Source organism: Rissa tridactyla, chromosome 2, assembly GCF_028500815.1.
Source record: "Rissa tridactyla isolate bRisTri1 chromosome 2, bRisTri1.patW.cur.20221130, whole genome shotgun sequence".
Taxonomy (NCBI): Eukaryota; Metazoa; Chordata; class Aves; order Charadriiformes; family Laridae; genus Rissa; species Rissa tridactyla.
Genome location: NC_071467.1, coordinates 148,743,234 through 148,759,106, shown reverse-complemented (window position 1 = coordinate 148,759,106; position 15,873 = coordinate 148,743,234). Strand labels below are relative to the sequence as shown.

The 15,873-nt window shown below is 37.6% G+C and overlaps 1 protein-coding gene across 2 annotated transcripts in view; it reads left to right on the top strand.

Moving 5' to 3' along the window:
* The window catches only part of ARHGAP21 (Rho GTPase activating protein 21), a 94,262-nt gene that overhangs the window by 64,559 nt on the left and 13,830 nt on the right, over positions 1-15,873 (top strand). For both annotated transcript variants that reach the window (XM_054191055.1, XM_054191056.1), the window contains 5 exons: positions 12,761-12,919; positions 13,069-13,171; positions 13,262-13,298; positions 13,850-13,975; positions 14,996-15,280. In XM_054191055.1, the coding sequence (XP_054047030.1) occupies positions 12,761-12,919; positions 13,069-13,171; positions 13,262-13,298; positions 13,850-13,975; positions 14,996-15,280 (710 nt within the window). The remainder of the gene's footprint in view (positions 1-12,760; positions 12,920-13,068; positions 13,172-13,261; positions 13,299-13,849; positions 13,976-14,995; positions 15,281-15,873) is intronic.

Genomic DNA, 15,873 nt, shown 5'->3' with positions numbered 1-15,873 from the left:
CTATTTCTCTAGAATTTTCCTTAACCCCCTGGAGAAGTCTACATTATATAACTGCATCTGGATATCACTCCACATAATGCTCTGGTGTTATTTATATGGACAACTGGCATTGTCAGCACCTTTCAAAATATTTTTACTTCTCTAGTATAAAATGTAGTTGGAATCCAGTAAAGAGAGAATATGGATGCAAATCCATGTAAGGGTGATTTGTGAAAAAAAAGTTTGTCATCAGAATAGGTAAGGTGAAAGCTTTCTAAGACAGATACAGGATGGAGGAAAGCTGTTTCAGGTGAAAGGATATCAATAAAATGAAATGAATTTGCAAGTAAAAATGCTAATGTGGATATGAATGAAAGGGTTTGTGGAAGCAGAATGTGAGAAGGCACAAAGATTCGTCTGTGGACTGTGATACAAACAGGGTTGGGATTACAGGGAGTTTATAGCAAGGGAGCTGAGCACTTTTGAGATAATTTGGAAGAAGAGAGGAACTCATGGAAGGATTGTAAGTGGTAGAAAAAAATAACTGAAACTCCATTTTTGGATACATGAGGAATTGGAGTAATCTGCTGAAGAGACAGTTTCAGTGACAGAGCATTTCTGTTCTGCTCAAGTAGTCAATACCTGTGTCGTCTTCACCGCGCTGTTGTTGTTGAGTTGGATTTTCTTTTCTTGTGGCTGGTTTAATCTTTTGGAGTCTGGATGTCTGCAGACCATTTTCCACACGGGTTGATTTATAATTGACGGTCTGTTCTTGAATGTGGTATAAGAAGTATTTAGAAAATATTGAATTTTATTCTCAAACGCATCATGTATGTGAGAAACAAAGCTTCTTTATGCTCTTCAGGTTGTGGTGTTTTTGTTTTGGTTTTTTTTTTTTTTTTTACAGATCAGGTTAAGGGAGTTAGAGGTACATTGTTTTAGCACAATTGTCTTCTGTTGTGGATCTGCAGCAATTGTCTGTACGAGTTTAAAGTAAATAACCAAAAATAGCAAAGCAGCTCTGTGTGCATCAAAGAATGGAAATCACATAAAAGATATAATAATTCTGTTCTTTTGACAGAATTTTAAGACATTACAAAAATCCTTTCTTAACTAGCATATGGTTTTTATATTGGGTTTGCCTTTTTGAATGGGAGTTGTGTAGATTTTTTTTTTTTATTATTATTATTTATTACTGGATGCATCATTATCCAGTGTAATTTTGGATTCTTCTTTAGACCTTGTCGATCTTTCTTTAAGGATTAGTACTGGTTTGTAAGGCACGTCAACTGATCTTTGTGCAGGGTTTTTTAATACTATGCCTAAAATCAACATTGGGCACTTAAGTTACGTGTGGTATTTGTACTCACTTAGGAGTGCTTGCTGGGAGGTTTCTAATCCCGTACAACTTTAATGTCATGTAAAAGTTCGATCAAGATTGCCAAATCAAGCCCAACCTTTTCTACACAATCTTCTATCTTATATTTGACAAAGACTTGCCGTGAACTCTAACTCATGTGGCTTGCTTCCAGATTTTAGGGAAATGTGATGATTAAAGTTCAAAGAAGCCTTAAACATGGCAATTGTACTGCATTCCGGTAGCGGCTGAGTAGTTCAGAAGAAACAAAGTTGTAACTCTCCATTGCAGCCTTTTGGCATAACACCACGTGGGATTGTGCAAATTCATATGAGCTCCTTAGCCTTTTGGACTGAAACCTCCTTGAATACTCCAGAAATATCAAAAAGTGGTGCTGCTAGAGCATGGGCACAGTCTGAGGCAACACAGGACTTCTGGCTGTCTTCCTAACAAGAAGTTCTTGTACAGGTGCTGTGGAAAACTTCCACCACAGCTCCAGCACATTGAAGATGAAATAACCCTCTCTGAATAGGAAAAGCATCAAACGCCATTAAGAGTGGGCATCTTCTGAAGTTAGAATTAATATGCTTGATTTTAAGTTTGCTTGTTACACTATCATTATGCCTAATTACAGCTTCACTTGTTAAAAGCCTTATTAATCAGGCGGATAAACCCCTAGATCTACTTTGCAGCTCAGTTAAAGGGTATTTAACTCTTCTGAAGGAAAATTACTTGGATTTTTCCGTTTCGTATTTTAGTTTGGGGTGGGGTTTTGGTTTTTTTTTTCCTTTTTTCCTCTTCTGTCTGATGATGTTACTTTGAAAAAAGACATACTTGGGTGTTAGCAATCTCTCTGTTTATGTTTACATCAGCGTAATTGTTTTTTGCAGTATTAGGGTTTTTTTAGATACAGTTCATTTCATAAATGCACTTACTGAAGTTATTTGTACAGTAGATCTTTGGAGTAGTGTAAAAATGTAAATTTTGGGGGAATAAATATCTTCCAAGGTTATGTATCATTGCCATTTTAAATACTTCATGATGTGTTTATTTTTGTTATCACTTTGCTAATTAAAAGTAGTAGGTGTGGCCAGACCGTGTTTTGGTAGAAATTCAGCCAGGAACAGTTGGCTTCTGCAGCAGCGTTTTGTGACTAACCTGCTCTCGAGAATAGCGGAACATCAGGATTTGAGAGTATCTCTCTGTAAGTAGCATGGTGCCCTGCACCACAAACAGAAATTCAGGCAGAGTTTCCATCAGGCTTGTCTACAGCAGATTCTTGCAGAGATTACGGTGGGTTGCTGAAGAACTGCCTTTTGACACTAGTCCTTTCACAAAAGGCTGTTCTGAAGCAGGAGATGAAATTTTGGGTTGCATTTGCTAATAGAAATGAGAGATCTGTTCAGAGCAAACCAAGTAGGGAGATGTTTTATAGGAGAAATTGATTTATTTGAAAAAAAATAGGCAAGATATTGCATCCTTAGTCTCTTCTTCAGGTAAGCAGGTGCTCTTGGGGGATGAGGAAGCTGCCAGTTGTACAGAAAAACAACCCCGGGCCTGCACGCTTCAGTACTTTCCATGTGTTCCATGTGCTACTAAATGCAGAGTATTGTTGTTAGCCTGGAAAGCTGCTGTTGCTATTTCAAGTCCAAAGAAAGGCTCGGTTCTTGAAATGCTCTCTATTGTTTCAAACTATACTAGTTAGTCTAATGAAAGGTTATTCCTTTTACCCAGGAAACAGTCTCACCTAGTCTCTAAAATACCGTCTCTAAAATTGTAAAAATACCATTATCTCTATCAGTGCCTGTATTAGCAGTGGTGGTGTTTAATGTACATTTTTTCAGACTTGTAATTTGTACACAGTTTCTCTGTTAGAGAACAGCAAATGACAAATTTGTGACCTACTGGGTAATTTTGGATGTGTTAACCTGCGCTGGGACGGAAATTAGAATGCTACTTAACATCTTTGTAACTATTGAGAAGCAATTCATTTAGAATATAGTTATTTCAATACATTTCTTAGACATAGACGTATGAATGTCTGAGATTCGCAGCTACCTTGAAACTATTTTTTTCCTTCATAAACCATTTATTGTGGAGTAGAAAGCAATTTAAAAAAAGGATAATCCAAATCCCAGATTGAGTTGAAGGAACTACCCGTATGAGTGAAATGGAGAAACTCCTTCAGTATTGAACCTGATTGCAGTACAGGTAGCTGCCAGTGCAGTTTAGTGTTTTGGACATTACTGTTGTCTGAACGTTCTTTCCAACTTTGTGGTGGGTTGTCATGTGAAAATTAAGTTTAAATGGATATGTTTTAAAATACTTAGCCTAAATAAACATCATCTTGAAGTTTAAAATTCTTTTCAAATCAAACAAGTTTATAGTCATCCTGTTAGAGAGTTTTTCTTTTAGGTGTGCAGTAGCATCGGGTAAGTACAAAGACTTTTCCTCAGAGGTGTGATCCCATTTTTGAAAATATCTAGTACATCCTTACCCTAGAAAAATTTTAGGTCACTTCATTCCACTATTAATTTGTGAATAACTGAGAGAAAATTAGCCAGATAAAAATATTTGACCAGACTTTAATAACACCAAAGTGTTGTAAAAATTACATGAGTGTCCTCTCTCTGGCTGAAATTGGTACCTAAGGAAAGGTGTAAGAACAGGACAAGGATATATGGTTCTTAATGTTGCTACTCTCTATTCTCCAACCATTTGCATTTTACAACGTTCCTGAGCCAAATGTGATTTTAAGTGCTTCATAAATTTCTCCATTCTCTTTTGTACTCCAGTAAAATTTTGCTATCCAATACCCTGTATTGATTTAAATAAAGATTTGCCAGGAGTTTCACAGCTTTTTTAACTACATGGTGTTCCCCTTTTTTTTTTTTTTATGTATGTGCGTCGCTTTTTAAAACCTGTCTCCTGGTGGCTGAATTTCTCATACAAATGTTGTAAAAGTGACCTGCAGAGTGCTGGTCTTAAGTCACCCTTTCCATGCCACTCATGGCTTTGTCTCTCTTGGCTTCTACCCTTAGTGCAAACAACCATACTGATTTCTGTACTAGTAATCAAGCACACTCTGCTTTTTACCTTGCTTTAAGAGCTGATCTTCATGCTGCTTTTCAAAAACAAAAAACCTTCTTCATTGTATTCCAATATTTATTTTTCTACAAATTTCTGTCATAATAAAAGCGTTTGGGCACTTGTTGACTAACAGGATAAATTTAGCTGGCTTCTAGTGAATTCTGCTCAACCTTCTTTAATTCCTTTTTTTGTTAGGAATTAGGAGGTGAAACATTCTAAAACATTCAGCATGAGTTAAATTTTTCAGGCATCTTTACTGTACATGTGATGGCACTCTTCTCTAATGCTAGAAGTAGAGGTGTATAAGGTTTACCTTGTCGGTATCTACCTTTAAATGATGTCATGTACGTAACTCCAAGTGCTTTTTTTGAAAGTGTAATGAGTTTACTGCCTTTTTTTAGTGAAATACGTGCCATACTTTTCTTCTCCTTCCCTTGCACCTTTATGCCGCTCTCTGCAGGCTGTTTAGGCTCTGGTACAGAAGACAACAATGTGAATGCACACATACTGAATGCAGTTCATTCCTGAAACTAGAAAATAAGTTGATCTACTTGCACAAAGCACTGTGAAAAGAGTTATGATGGCAGGAATAGTGAAAGGTTAGGGGAGACAACCAGAAATACTCTCATGTGCAATAAAGAAATAATTGAAAGAATGCACTTATTCGGTTTTCTCCTCGTGAGAAGAGATAAACATCAAGCAGGAAGAAATTCAAGCCCTCAAACTTCTGCAGCGCAGGGATCGTGGCTTGTCAGCCCAGAATGTGTGGATACCTTAAGGGTGGCTGATACAAATAGTCGATATGGCACGTTTTAAGGAAACTTCAGTTTTAGCAAAATCTGTTAGCAGTCAAGATGAATATGAAAAGCTTCAGGTATTGGGATAACTTTTTTTCTACAAGCTACTGTCTAGCTATTCCAAACTATGAAAATATAAATGTAACTGGAATAGAAACTAGAGCTGACAGATGTTCATTTCTAAGGGACTGTTGCTTCTATTATTCTAGCGATAGCATTGGCACAGTTTTTAACATGTCATCGGTGTTTCTAGGATAAGCATCAGTCTTTTGTTTTTTTTCAGGGTTTTACAGTGTGGCCTGCCAAATCACTATTCTCCAGGCTGAAAATTTCAGTGTTTCTTATCCAAAGAACAATTTTTAAATCATTGTGGCATTCTGAAGTATAGCAGCCAAAACACAAAATTACAAATTGACATTTTAAATACTGTTTAAATGCTTCAGTAACTCAAAAATCTTTTTTTTTTTTTTTAAATGGAAACTTAAAATTTTAAGTCAACAATTCATAACATCTAGTGGAGTTCTAATTGAATAGAAGTATCAGATTTGTTCGGTAATGGGTAATATTTTCACAGCATAAATCATCCTTATTATATCATTATAACTTAAAATAATTATTGCAGGTAATAAAGGAATGCTGTCAGGGTTCTTGGCCAACAAAAAAAGTGTATTGAGAATTGTACTTTTTTAATGTGTTGGGGTAATACTGTAAACAGGAACCTTTAGAATTGCTTTGTATTACTTTGTGTAGAAAGATGGTTATACATTTGTTTAACACTGAAATAAGCAACAGACTGTTGTAGATAAGGTTTTCAGAATAGTCTCACATGAAGAATAACCTTGGGAAGCCTTTTTCTGTTTGTGTGGAACTTGGTCAGTATAATGAACATATTATTTACATGAGCGTGTTAGCAGAGGACTGGATTTGATGATTCAGGAGGCTTGTTCCAGTCCTGTGTTTCCATGGCTTACAGAAATGAATGTGCTCAGCATGCAGACATGTTTCCATTATATTCTTTTGGCTACAAGAGGATAATTACGTAAAGTAGATATATGAACAAGTTCTTTGTAAAGGCAATCAGTGTTGTCAGTGCTGAAAGTACTTAAAAACCAACAAACAAAAAAAACCTTTTTAAAGGTTCTTTTTTGAAAAATTAGGTAGGGCGTCATGATGAACCAGGCAATAGCGTATCTTCTTTCCAGATCACGTGTTTTAGGCTTGGAAGTCTTTAACTATTGTAGCTTTTACCCTTGCAGACTAAAGTATAAAATGCAGCAGCTTGTACTTCAAGATCTGTAACAGAAAGTCGCCACTGTGGGGTGTTTATTAGTCCTTTGTGCTATCTTGTGTGATAGCGGGGTTACTCCCATATAGTTTATTTTTGATTGAACAATTTGGTTTTGTGTATTGGTTATTTCTGGCCTTCTCACTATGGAGATGAAAGTGTATGCATGGTCTTTTTATTGGATTGTCTTCCTGACAGACTTTTAAGAAAAATGGTCCATATTAGTGTGTCTGTGTTTACCTTAAATTCAGCTTCTTTTGAGGTTTCTTGGAGACGAGGAGCCTCTGAGATAGACCTTTTTTTTTTTTTTTTTTTAACTGTCTTGCCTGTGTGTGGATGAAGAATCAGCTTCTACCTCCAGTATCCTGTCAGCCTTCTCTCCTTTCTTCTGCATTCTTCTCACTGATGCTCTTCCTCGTGCCCTCTGTCCCTTGCTCCGCTTGTGCTGGTGCCTCAGCAGCCTTTGCCTGACCCCTCGTGTCCTGCCTGCCACCAAGGTGAAGGAAGGGACCACCGAGGTGGTCCATATGGCTGTACCACAAGGGAAGTGCTGCCTATAGCAAGCTGGACCAAACCTAAACTGACAGGCACGGAGGAGGTATTAGACATAGGACAAGATTTTAAAGCTTTCATGTACCGTATCGAAGAGGAATGCTTTAGAGCAAGGTAGTGTTGTGCGTTGTGATGCTGCAGAGCCTGTCGTGGTACCATGTACTGTGAAGTGCTTGGATAGGCCGAGGATGCAAAATGGTTGTTTATGAAGGGCTGGAAGTAAGGGAGTGCCTCTAGAGCCAGTCTTGCTGCAGGGTCTGTTCATGTCACTGGCATGTCCTGTCTGTCGTTCAGTAAAGAAACTATTTTAAATTTTTTTTTTTTATTCTTCTAATGAGTGCTTGATAATTTCATGTTGTCTTTTCTGCCATAAGCAAATGGACTTGCCATGTAAGAATAATTCTTAAATTACACCCCAAAAGCCATAACTTGTTGTTTGAGATTGAGAGAATTATTGAAGAAATAGAGAGGCAATGGTTAAAAAGCTGACTGTAATGGCTGTCAGGTAGATGCCATGTCAGTACATAGAAACCTTCACAGCTGTTCCTCTGTTGAATGAAGATAATGTTTTTAATGATTCTTTTAGCCCTTTGCTTTGGAGACAGAAAGCAGCATGAGTTACCTCCCTGTAGCCTTCTGCAGAAGGCTGAGCTTTCTACAAAGAGCAATCACTGTTACAACTCCACGAGATCTCTGAGTAACCAAAATTGCATTAGGTACTACAGGGGCATCTTTAAATACAGACCTAATCCAAGAGCTGGATAAGGTTTTCAGAAAGCCAATAACACTAAAGTGCAGTTATCCTCTTCAGTGTATGCAGTTTGGGAAATTGTATGTTGAGTGTTTTTTGTGTCTGGGGGGTGCACACTGTCTGAATGTTCTTCATGTGAAAGGTGAAGTGTGTTTTAAGTGTGTGTTACTACATAGCTATTACATTTTTGTTATTTGAATCTTTAAATCAGATCATAGCCTTTGATAAAATACCTACTTGTTGAATTAAGGTTTGTAGCCACATATTCAAACTGTCTGTTTAAATTAAAATGTCTAAATGGTGTTTTAAATGGTAATGTGGTCTGCAATACACTTACTAAATAATGCAATTCCTTTTACAGTCTGGTGTTGAAATACCGCTTGCAAGACTGCCATGTCCAAAGGGGAATAAATATGAAAGACGACTTTAGCTAGTTTTTTCAAGTCACTTTCTATTACCAGTGAAAAAAGATTTGGCAAGCTGAATCCCCAGGGGTTGATGGGAGAAATCACCTTTCTCTGTCAGTCATATAGCCCAAGCATCCCTAGTGGTTAGCCTCTCTGGACTAAGTTAGTCTGTGAATTTGGTCTCCATGTTTATATGTTACAATTCAGTTAACTAAACCATTTCCTTAAATAAAAAAAAATATTAAAACAACAAAAACAAACAAGACCCACAATCATAATCGACTTGGGTAAACAGGGAACTCCTAAGACAGCTCCAGTGTAGCTCAACCCATACATGTCCATCTCACCTGATGAGATGCATCTGAAGCTGCTGAGAGAGTTGGCTGATGTCATTGCAGAGATACTGTCTATCATCTTTGAAGGAGCATGAGGACTGGGGGAGGTCCCCGCTAACTGGAAAAAAGCAAATTGTGCACCCATCTTGAAAAAGGATGAGAAGCACAGTCCAGGGAAGGCAGTCAGTTGGCCTTATGTCAGTCCTTAAGGAAATCACGGACTTGGTCCTCTTGGAACTTATGTCTGGGTATATGAAGGATTTGATTGGGAATACCTAGCATGGATTTACCAAGGGTAAATAGTGCTTGACCAACGTGATTGCCTTTTATAATGAGATGACTAGATCTCTGAATGAGAGGAGAACACAAGGGGGTCAGCAACCTTGACTTTAGCAAGGCTTTTGACCTTTTCTGCAACACCATCCTTGTGCCATAGTCTAGGTGGGTGTACTGCTGGATACATAGGAAAACTGGATCGTTGGGTGTAAAGGGTAGTGGCTAAGGGTTCATATTTTACCTGGAGGCTGGTTACACGTGGTGTTCTCCGGGGTCCGTTTTGTTTAATATCGTTATTGGTGACATAGAGGGGAGATGGAATATGCTCATCAAGTTGCAGGCACCACCAGTTGCCAATACGCACGAAGGTGTATTCAGAAGAGATCCCTAGAGGGATGGTTTGATAGGAACCTCTTGAAATTCAAGGATAAGTGCCAAGTCCTGCGCCTGGAATAGACTAACCTCCTGCAGCGGTACTGGCACCTTGCTGGTGAAGAAGGCGGCTAACACCATACTGGTCTGCATCAATAAGAGCACAGCCGGGATGTTGTGGGAAGAGATTATTCCCCTCTGTTTGGCACTTGTTGGACAAAATCCCTGAGCAACATGGTCTGAATTCAGCGCTAACCCTGCTCAGAGGAGGAGGTTGGGCTAAGGGACCTTCTGAGGTTTGCCTCCCACCTGAATAATTCTGTGGTTCATTTAAATTATATTTAAGGTTCTCAAAATGTGCTCCCTTTTGTGTTGAAGTGTTCAGGTTATTACTTTCAAAACTTCACATGTAATCCTGAAGGGACTGCTCCAGGAGATTTCAGGTATAAACAAAGACATTAAATATTATATTAAAAATGATAAAATCATATTGTAGCAGCATAGTAGGGTATGATACAGATCTACCCTTTTTTTCAGTGATTTTTTTGGGGTGTTAATTTCTCTGAATCTTTGGAAAATTGGTTAATGCTTGTTCCTTAGTTCTTCATCCACAGAGTGGGGATAGCACGTCCTCTTTGTCGTGCTTTCTCACCCGTGTAATCCTCAGTTTTGAAATCTCTAGTTCTGCCACTGAGCCCATTCAGTGTAAATTTGTGTCTTTGCAGAGTCAGAAAGTTAATATTTTTCCAGTCCACTTACATTGTGTACAGATGCTCCTTCTCTTTGTTAGGTCCTTGATCTCCATCTGCACTGCAATAGAAATGTACTTTGATAATGAATTCCTCTCCGCTTTAGCTACCAAATCAGTTAATGCAGGTTGCCTGTACCAGTAGCTATGTTGCCTGTTTATTACAAGTTTTTAGTGTCTTACCCCCTATAAATGTGTTTGCACTGAAAGGCTTTTCCTGAAAATCACTAGTTGCAGTGCTGACCAGTTGCATGCTCATGTTCAAACAGAGGTGACAAGCGGCATCTTCCCCTTTGCCGGAGGTGCTCTGTCACTGTGCTGCCTTATTTTCCGATGGCCGGTCTCTCGGGTCGCTTCATAAACAATAGTGCCGAACAAATTGGATTCGTATCCTTTTCTCAAATGAAAAGTAAAACCTTAAGTAGTCCTGGAGTCTTTGACCTTTTTGTTACTAGTATTTAAGGGGACACCGGTAATCCGTGAGACAACAAACTGAAAGAGAATTATTTCGTGTGGCTTCTTCCCTGGCTTGTTTGTTCTGTATGCTTCACTGCGTTTCAGAGACAGTGGTTTTCATTGATTGGTGGGCTGAACACATCCTTTCGCGCACAGCGCGGGGAGTTTTGGGGTGCAAATACACCCATTAATCAAGGAGACTGAAAAGGGAGACAAATGTTTACAAGCACTAAAGTCAAAATATAAGGGATAGATATAGTTGTCTGGATTGTGTGTTTTATTGGACAGCAGCGTTGGAGTTTGCCAGTGCATTAAATCAGTAGGCAGTAACTCATACGGCGTACATCATGGTTTGCTCTATAATCACTTTACATTATGTAAAAGCTTGCCATTAGCTGACCTTCAACCTCTTCAGGGATTGAACAGAGTTATTTCCTTGCTGTACCAATGTCATTTGCAATTTCTTTAAAGCTTGCCTATTTCAAAAACCACTTTAATTTAGATTCATCTGGGGATTAGATCCACTGTGAAGTAATAATAATTTGAATAATTATTGTTGCTTTCAAGGACTTAAAAACTGTTTTTCCTCAGCTGAATTCTTGGATTCAAGTGTTGTGGGAGATCACATAGTGGTGTCTAACACTTCTCATTCACAGCTTGTGCAGATTTATTTCAAGCACTAGCATTTTTGTCACTTTTGGGAGTAGAGACTGTGACGTTTTAAGATAAGTCTGTAACATAAATAACTTAAAGCTGAGCAGTTCCAGTTTGCGTGCTATAAACTAATTAATTGTTCAGTGAATGGTTACATTCCTTAGCCAACGTTAGCGTTGTTCTCTCAGGGTTTGCTGCAGGGAAGCTGAGCAAATGAAAAAAGGCAGTAAGACAGTGAGCTGTTGTAGTTTTGAAATGGAAGTGTAACTGAGGTTCCTCCTATCTCCCAGTTGCTGTAAAGAAGAGGTCTGTAAATGCTTCTAATTTATGGCTGTGGATGCAAGTAAAATTTAAAAAAATTTAAATTGTAACATCACAGGTTTGCTGTGAGTTCTCTTGCTTTCCCTTTTTATTAATGTTTCTAGTTTGTGTCTGGTTTTTTTGGGGTATGATTTTTTAACGTATAACTTCAAAAATTATTGTATTTTCCACTCCAGACAACTTAGAGGGCTGTTACTGCTAAACCTTCCTGTACTTTGTTTTATTGCCTTGTTTTAAATCTACATTGACAAATTTTGATGGTACAAGTGCTGCCTTAACAGAACTGTTACTGCCTGTTGGAAGAGCACAATGCAGCACACGCAGTTGTGTTCACACAAAGCAAAGAATAAACCTCTGTCTGTGAGTGTTCATTGATTTCAATAGGCTTTTCAGTAGCTCTGCATATTACAATTCTTAGCACCTAGAATACATTCATATTCATTATGGCAGTACAGTTCAGCCCCTGCTTGTGACTTGATTTTTCTTTTTTTCCCATCCTTTCTTCTACCGGAGCATGAAGTAGAATTATTTTTCTAGTCCTAGTAATGTGTTCTGGCAGATGTTACCACTCTTTTCTCAGAATGATTGAAAGTGCATCTTTTGGCTTCTTCCGTCTTGTAAAGAACATGTTAACTATTAGAAATACTTAAAGGTTTTTGGACTCTTTCATGATGACCCTTGTGGCTATTGAGACTGTGAGGTGCTGGGCATGTATGGCATGCAATCGTTTGTATGAACAATTAGTGGAAGAACTAATTGGTATGTAGTAGTGCCATCTTTTAAAAATATGAATACTTCTTTCTTTGAGTGTATGGAGGATGGGGCGGGGGGGGGAATCTGTTGTTTGGATACTGGAAATCTATGTAAAGTGCTTTTTTGTTTGCTTGTAACTTGGCTTTATTATTTAAACACTTGTTTAAACCAAATGGTGGTTTTGGTAGTCTGAATGCCCATATTTTATTGTAGGAAATTGTACTTATCTGTCTGAATTTAGACTTCCTGATGTAATAAGTTTGTCTTTCACTTACGCACATAAACAAAAATAGTCTACTTGAAAATAACATTACAAGAGTTTAGCAAGTAATTCCTGTTTCATTCACTCACAGCAAAATCTATAATGGGGTATGATGTTCTTTGCCCTTATCTCTAACATACAGTTAACATTTTTACAAAGTAAAACAGGCTTCTCTTTCTTAAAACCAAACAAAAAAGTGTGCATTTAACGCTGTGAATTAATAGGATCCTTATGTTTGTTTGAAAGATTTCACGTTTAAGATACTTAATCTGATACCCCAATAATGAGAAGTTCAGATGGCTAGTTAGTTTGAGCATTTGATTAATGCCTCTAATATATTAATATGTGATATATTACCTTTGTAGATGAACCGACTAGTCCTAGTATTGACCACGATATTGCACACATTCCTGCTTCTGCTGTTATTTCTGCATCTGCTTCTCAAGCACCAGCTATAACAACTGTTCCTCCCAGTCCCACATCTCCAGTCCCTTTAATTCGGCGACAGCTTTCACATGATCATGGTGAGTGTTGATTCTTTTTTCCTCATGCAACTTTGTCTTTTACACTCTGGGGAACAAGACTGAAAATTGTAAACTCTTTATTGCTGGAAATAAATTACAAAAATGTGATTCAGGTGCTTACATACTCAAAAATTTCTACTTGCTTGCAGAATCCATCCGGCCTAGTGTCCTGGATAGCCAGCCTGCTCCAAAAACTGAGAGATCAAAGTCATATGATGAAGGACTGGATGACTACAGAGAAGAGGGAAAATCGTAAGTTCATAAAAAAAATTCCGTTAATTTGGAGATTTCTTTTTTTAAGTGTACAAAATCTCATTTTAACATTTGTTTTTCTCCCAACAGATCCATTAAGCATGTGTCTAGTTTAAAGGGGATTAAGGTAGGTATATATGTATATAGCAACTCCTAAGAATCACAAATGGTACTGTGGCAAGTTGTACAAATTACACAACTCAATTTTACAAAGTGATACCTTAAACACAGATATTAAGTTTATTGGAATTGCTACTCCTGAAATTGTTCTTGATTTTGATTGATATTTAAATTGATTCTAATGTGGTTTTTTTTCCCTAATTGGTGCTGTATGCATCGCGTAAGTAAACATGGTCTCTTTTTTCCTAGGCTCACCACATGATCCATGATTTTTCATTTTCCTCAGCTTCTGTAAACAAAGCATATCTATGGCGTGCTTTTGTAAAAACTTACTAATGGGAGTCTAAGACTCCTGCAGTTTCTCAAAGTATTCTTGCAATATGTAAGGTCACTGTTGTTGTATGGAAACTTTAGCAATTGTATTTTTTTGTATTCTTAGGGGCTTTTTTGCTGAATGAGGTGTCAGCTTTTAAAGAGAGAAACATCTTGCATTTAGGGATTGTAGAGAAATGTATTTAGAAGTACACTGTGGGGTTCTTTCTGTGACATTTTCTTTAGGTCCCAGACAGCCAGAAATCTTCAGAAGACTCTGGTTCCCGAAAAGATTCTTCTTCAGAGGTCTTTGGTGATGCCTCCAAGGAAGGATGGCTCCATTTTCGTCAGCTTGTTACAGACAAGGGAAAGGTACCCGTCATGTTCAGTTATTTAACCTAGCACAAATAATAAGCTGGTGTAAACCTAAGATAAGAAATTTAGAGCTTTCCTGTTTTACTTTTTTAATTAGAATTTTTGGGGTATGAACATCAGTAAGATGGAGAAAATTTTAGACTTGTTAGACCTTTGACTTCAGTGACTTCCTCAGCTTCTTTTACAGCCTGCTTTCTGAACTGATGGGATGAGAGGAAATGGTCCCAAGTTGCGCCAGGGGAGGTTTAGATTGGATATTAGCAACAACTTCTTCACAGAAGGGGTTGTCAAGCATTGGAGCAGGCTACCCAGGGACGTGGTTGTGTGACCAACCATATCTGGGGATTATTTAAAAGACGTTTAGATGTGGTGCTGAGGGTTTAGTGGTGGACTCAGCAGTGTTAGGTTTATGGTTGGACTCGCTGATCTTAAGGGTCTTTTCCAACCTGAATGATTCTATGATTCTAATTCTTACATTTCAAAGCATCTGTGAAGTAAACTTATTTCTAATGACTAATTAAGTAGGAAGAATGAATACCTTGATAACTGCAGTTTGGAAAAAAAAGTTGTAGTTTTCGTGAATGTTGTGGAGTTGAGTTCAGATTAGCCTTCTGCAAAGGTACAGACTAAAGGCTTAAGGGAAATAGTGAGTCTGGAATTGCGGTGGTGTGTAAACATGAGTCTGACTTGAATGAAGTTTAAAAGGCACAGGCAAGAGTCTACTAAATATTTTTTACTATATTTGTTTAATGCCTCTGTGAAATTCTGGTCATTTTCTGTTTCTTGCTACTGTCGTATGCAAACACACACTTAAAGGGAGGGCAGGCTATTGACAATCCACTTCTCTCATCGAGAGCAATTAGTGTCCTTTTGTGTAATCTTTCCACAGGCCATTCTTAAGAATGGTGTAGGTAGGTGGTTAGTCTTTCTTTTTAAACCTTCTGGAGCTAGTTTTTTAATCCGGAAACATTCACTGTAACAAATAAGCAAACTAACACATCTGTTGATGTTTTCCAGCGAGTTGGTGGGAGCATTCGGCCATGGAAGCAATTGTATGTTGTTCTTCGAGGTCATTCACTTTATTTGTACAAGGATAAAAAGGAACAAGTCACCCCATCTGAAGAAGAACAACCTATAAGCATCAATGCTTGTTTGATAGACATCTCATACTGTGAAACCAAGAGAAAAAATGTATTTAGACTCACCACATCAGACTGCGAGTATCTATTTCAGGCTGAGGACAGAGATAATATGTTAGCATGGATTAAAGCAATACAAGACAACAGCAACTTAAATGATGAGGTAATCATATAATATATAATGCAGAAGCAATAGTTCTTGTCTCTAATCAAAAATGGATTCTATTCTCTTGTAATTAATACTTGAACAAAAGAAATAATTTGCCATTAAAAAATAGATCAAAATGTGTGCAGGAACATACAAGAAAATGAGGTGAAAGTCAAGGTAACTGAGTAAATAATTAAATTAAGTTTAAAAAATGAGTTATAATGAGCAGACTTTTGAAATAAATGAATTAATGTTGCTGCTGATTTGACTAAAGACACTTTATATTAACTTGATCTCTTAAAAATCCCTAGTCTTTTTTAAAAGGTAATTGCAGTATTAAAACCATTGTGTTCTGTCTTCAGACTTGCATTGCAAAGTGGTGTGCGCAGTGGTACAGTGTGATGGGTTTCTCAGCAGTTAAAAAGTGAAACTTTGAAGGATGCCTGTTTCTCTGATTAAATGTTGATGCTTCTATGAATTAAATATTAATGCTAATTACGAAAGGCAAACATATACTGTCATACATAACATACCCATATCTGTACCAATATTGTCCTCAGCACATTTTCGTTTCAGTGATGAGCAACAAAGGAATATTTTTATGTCTG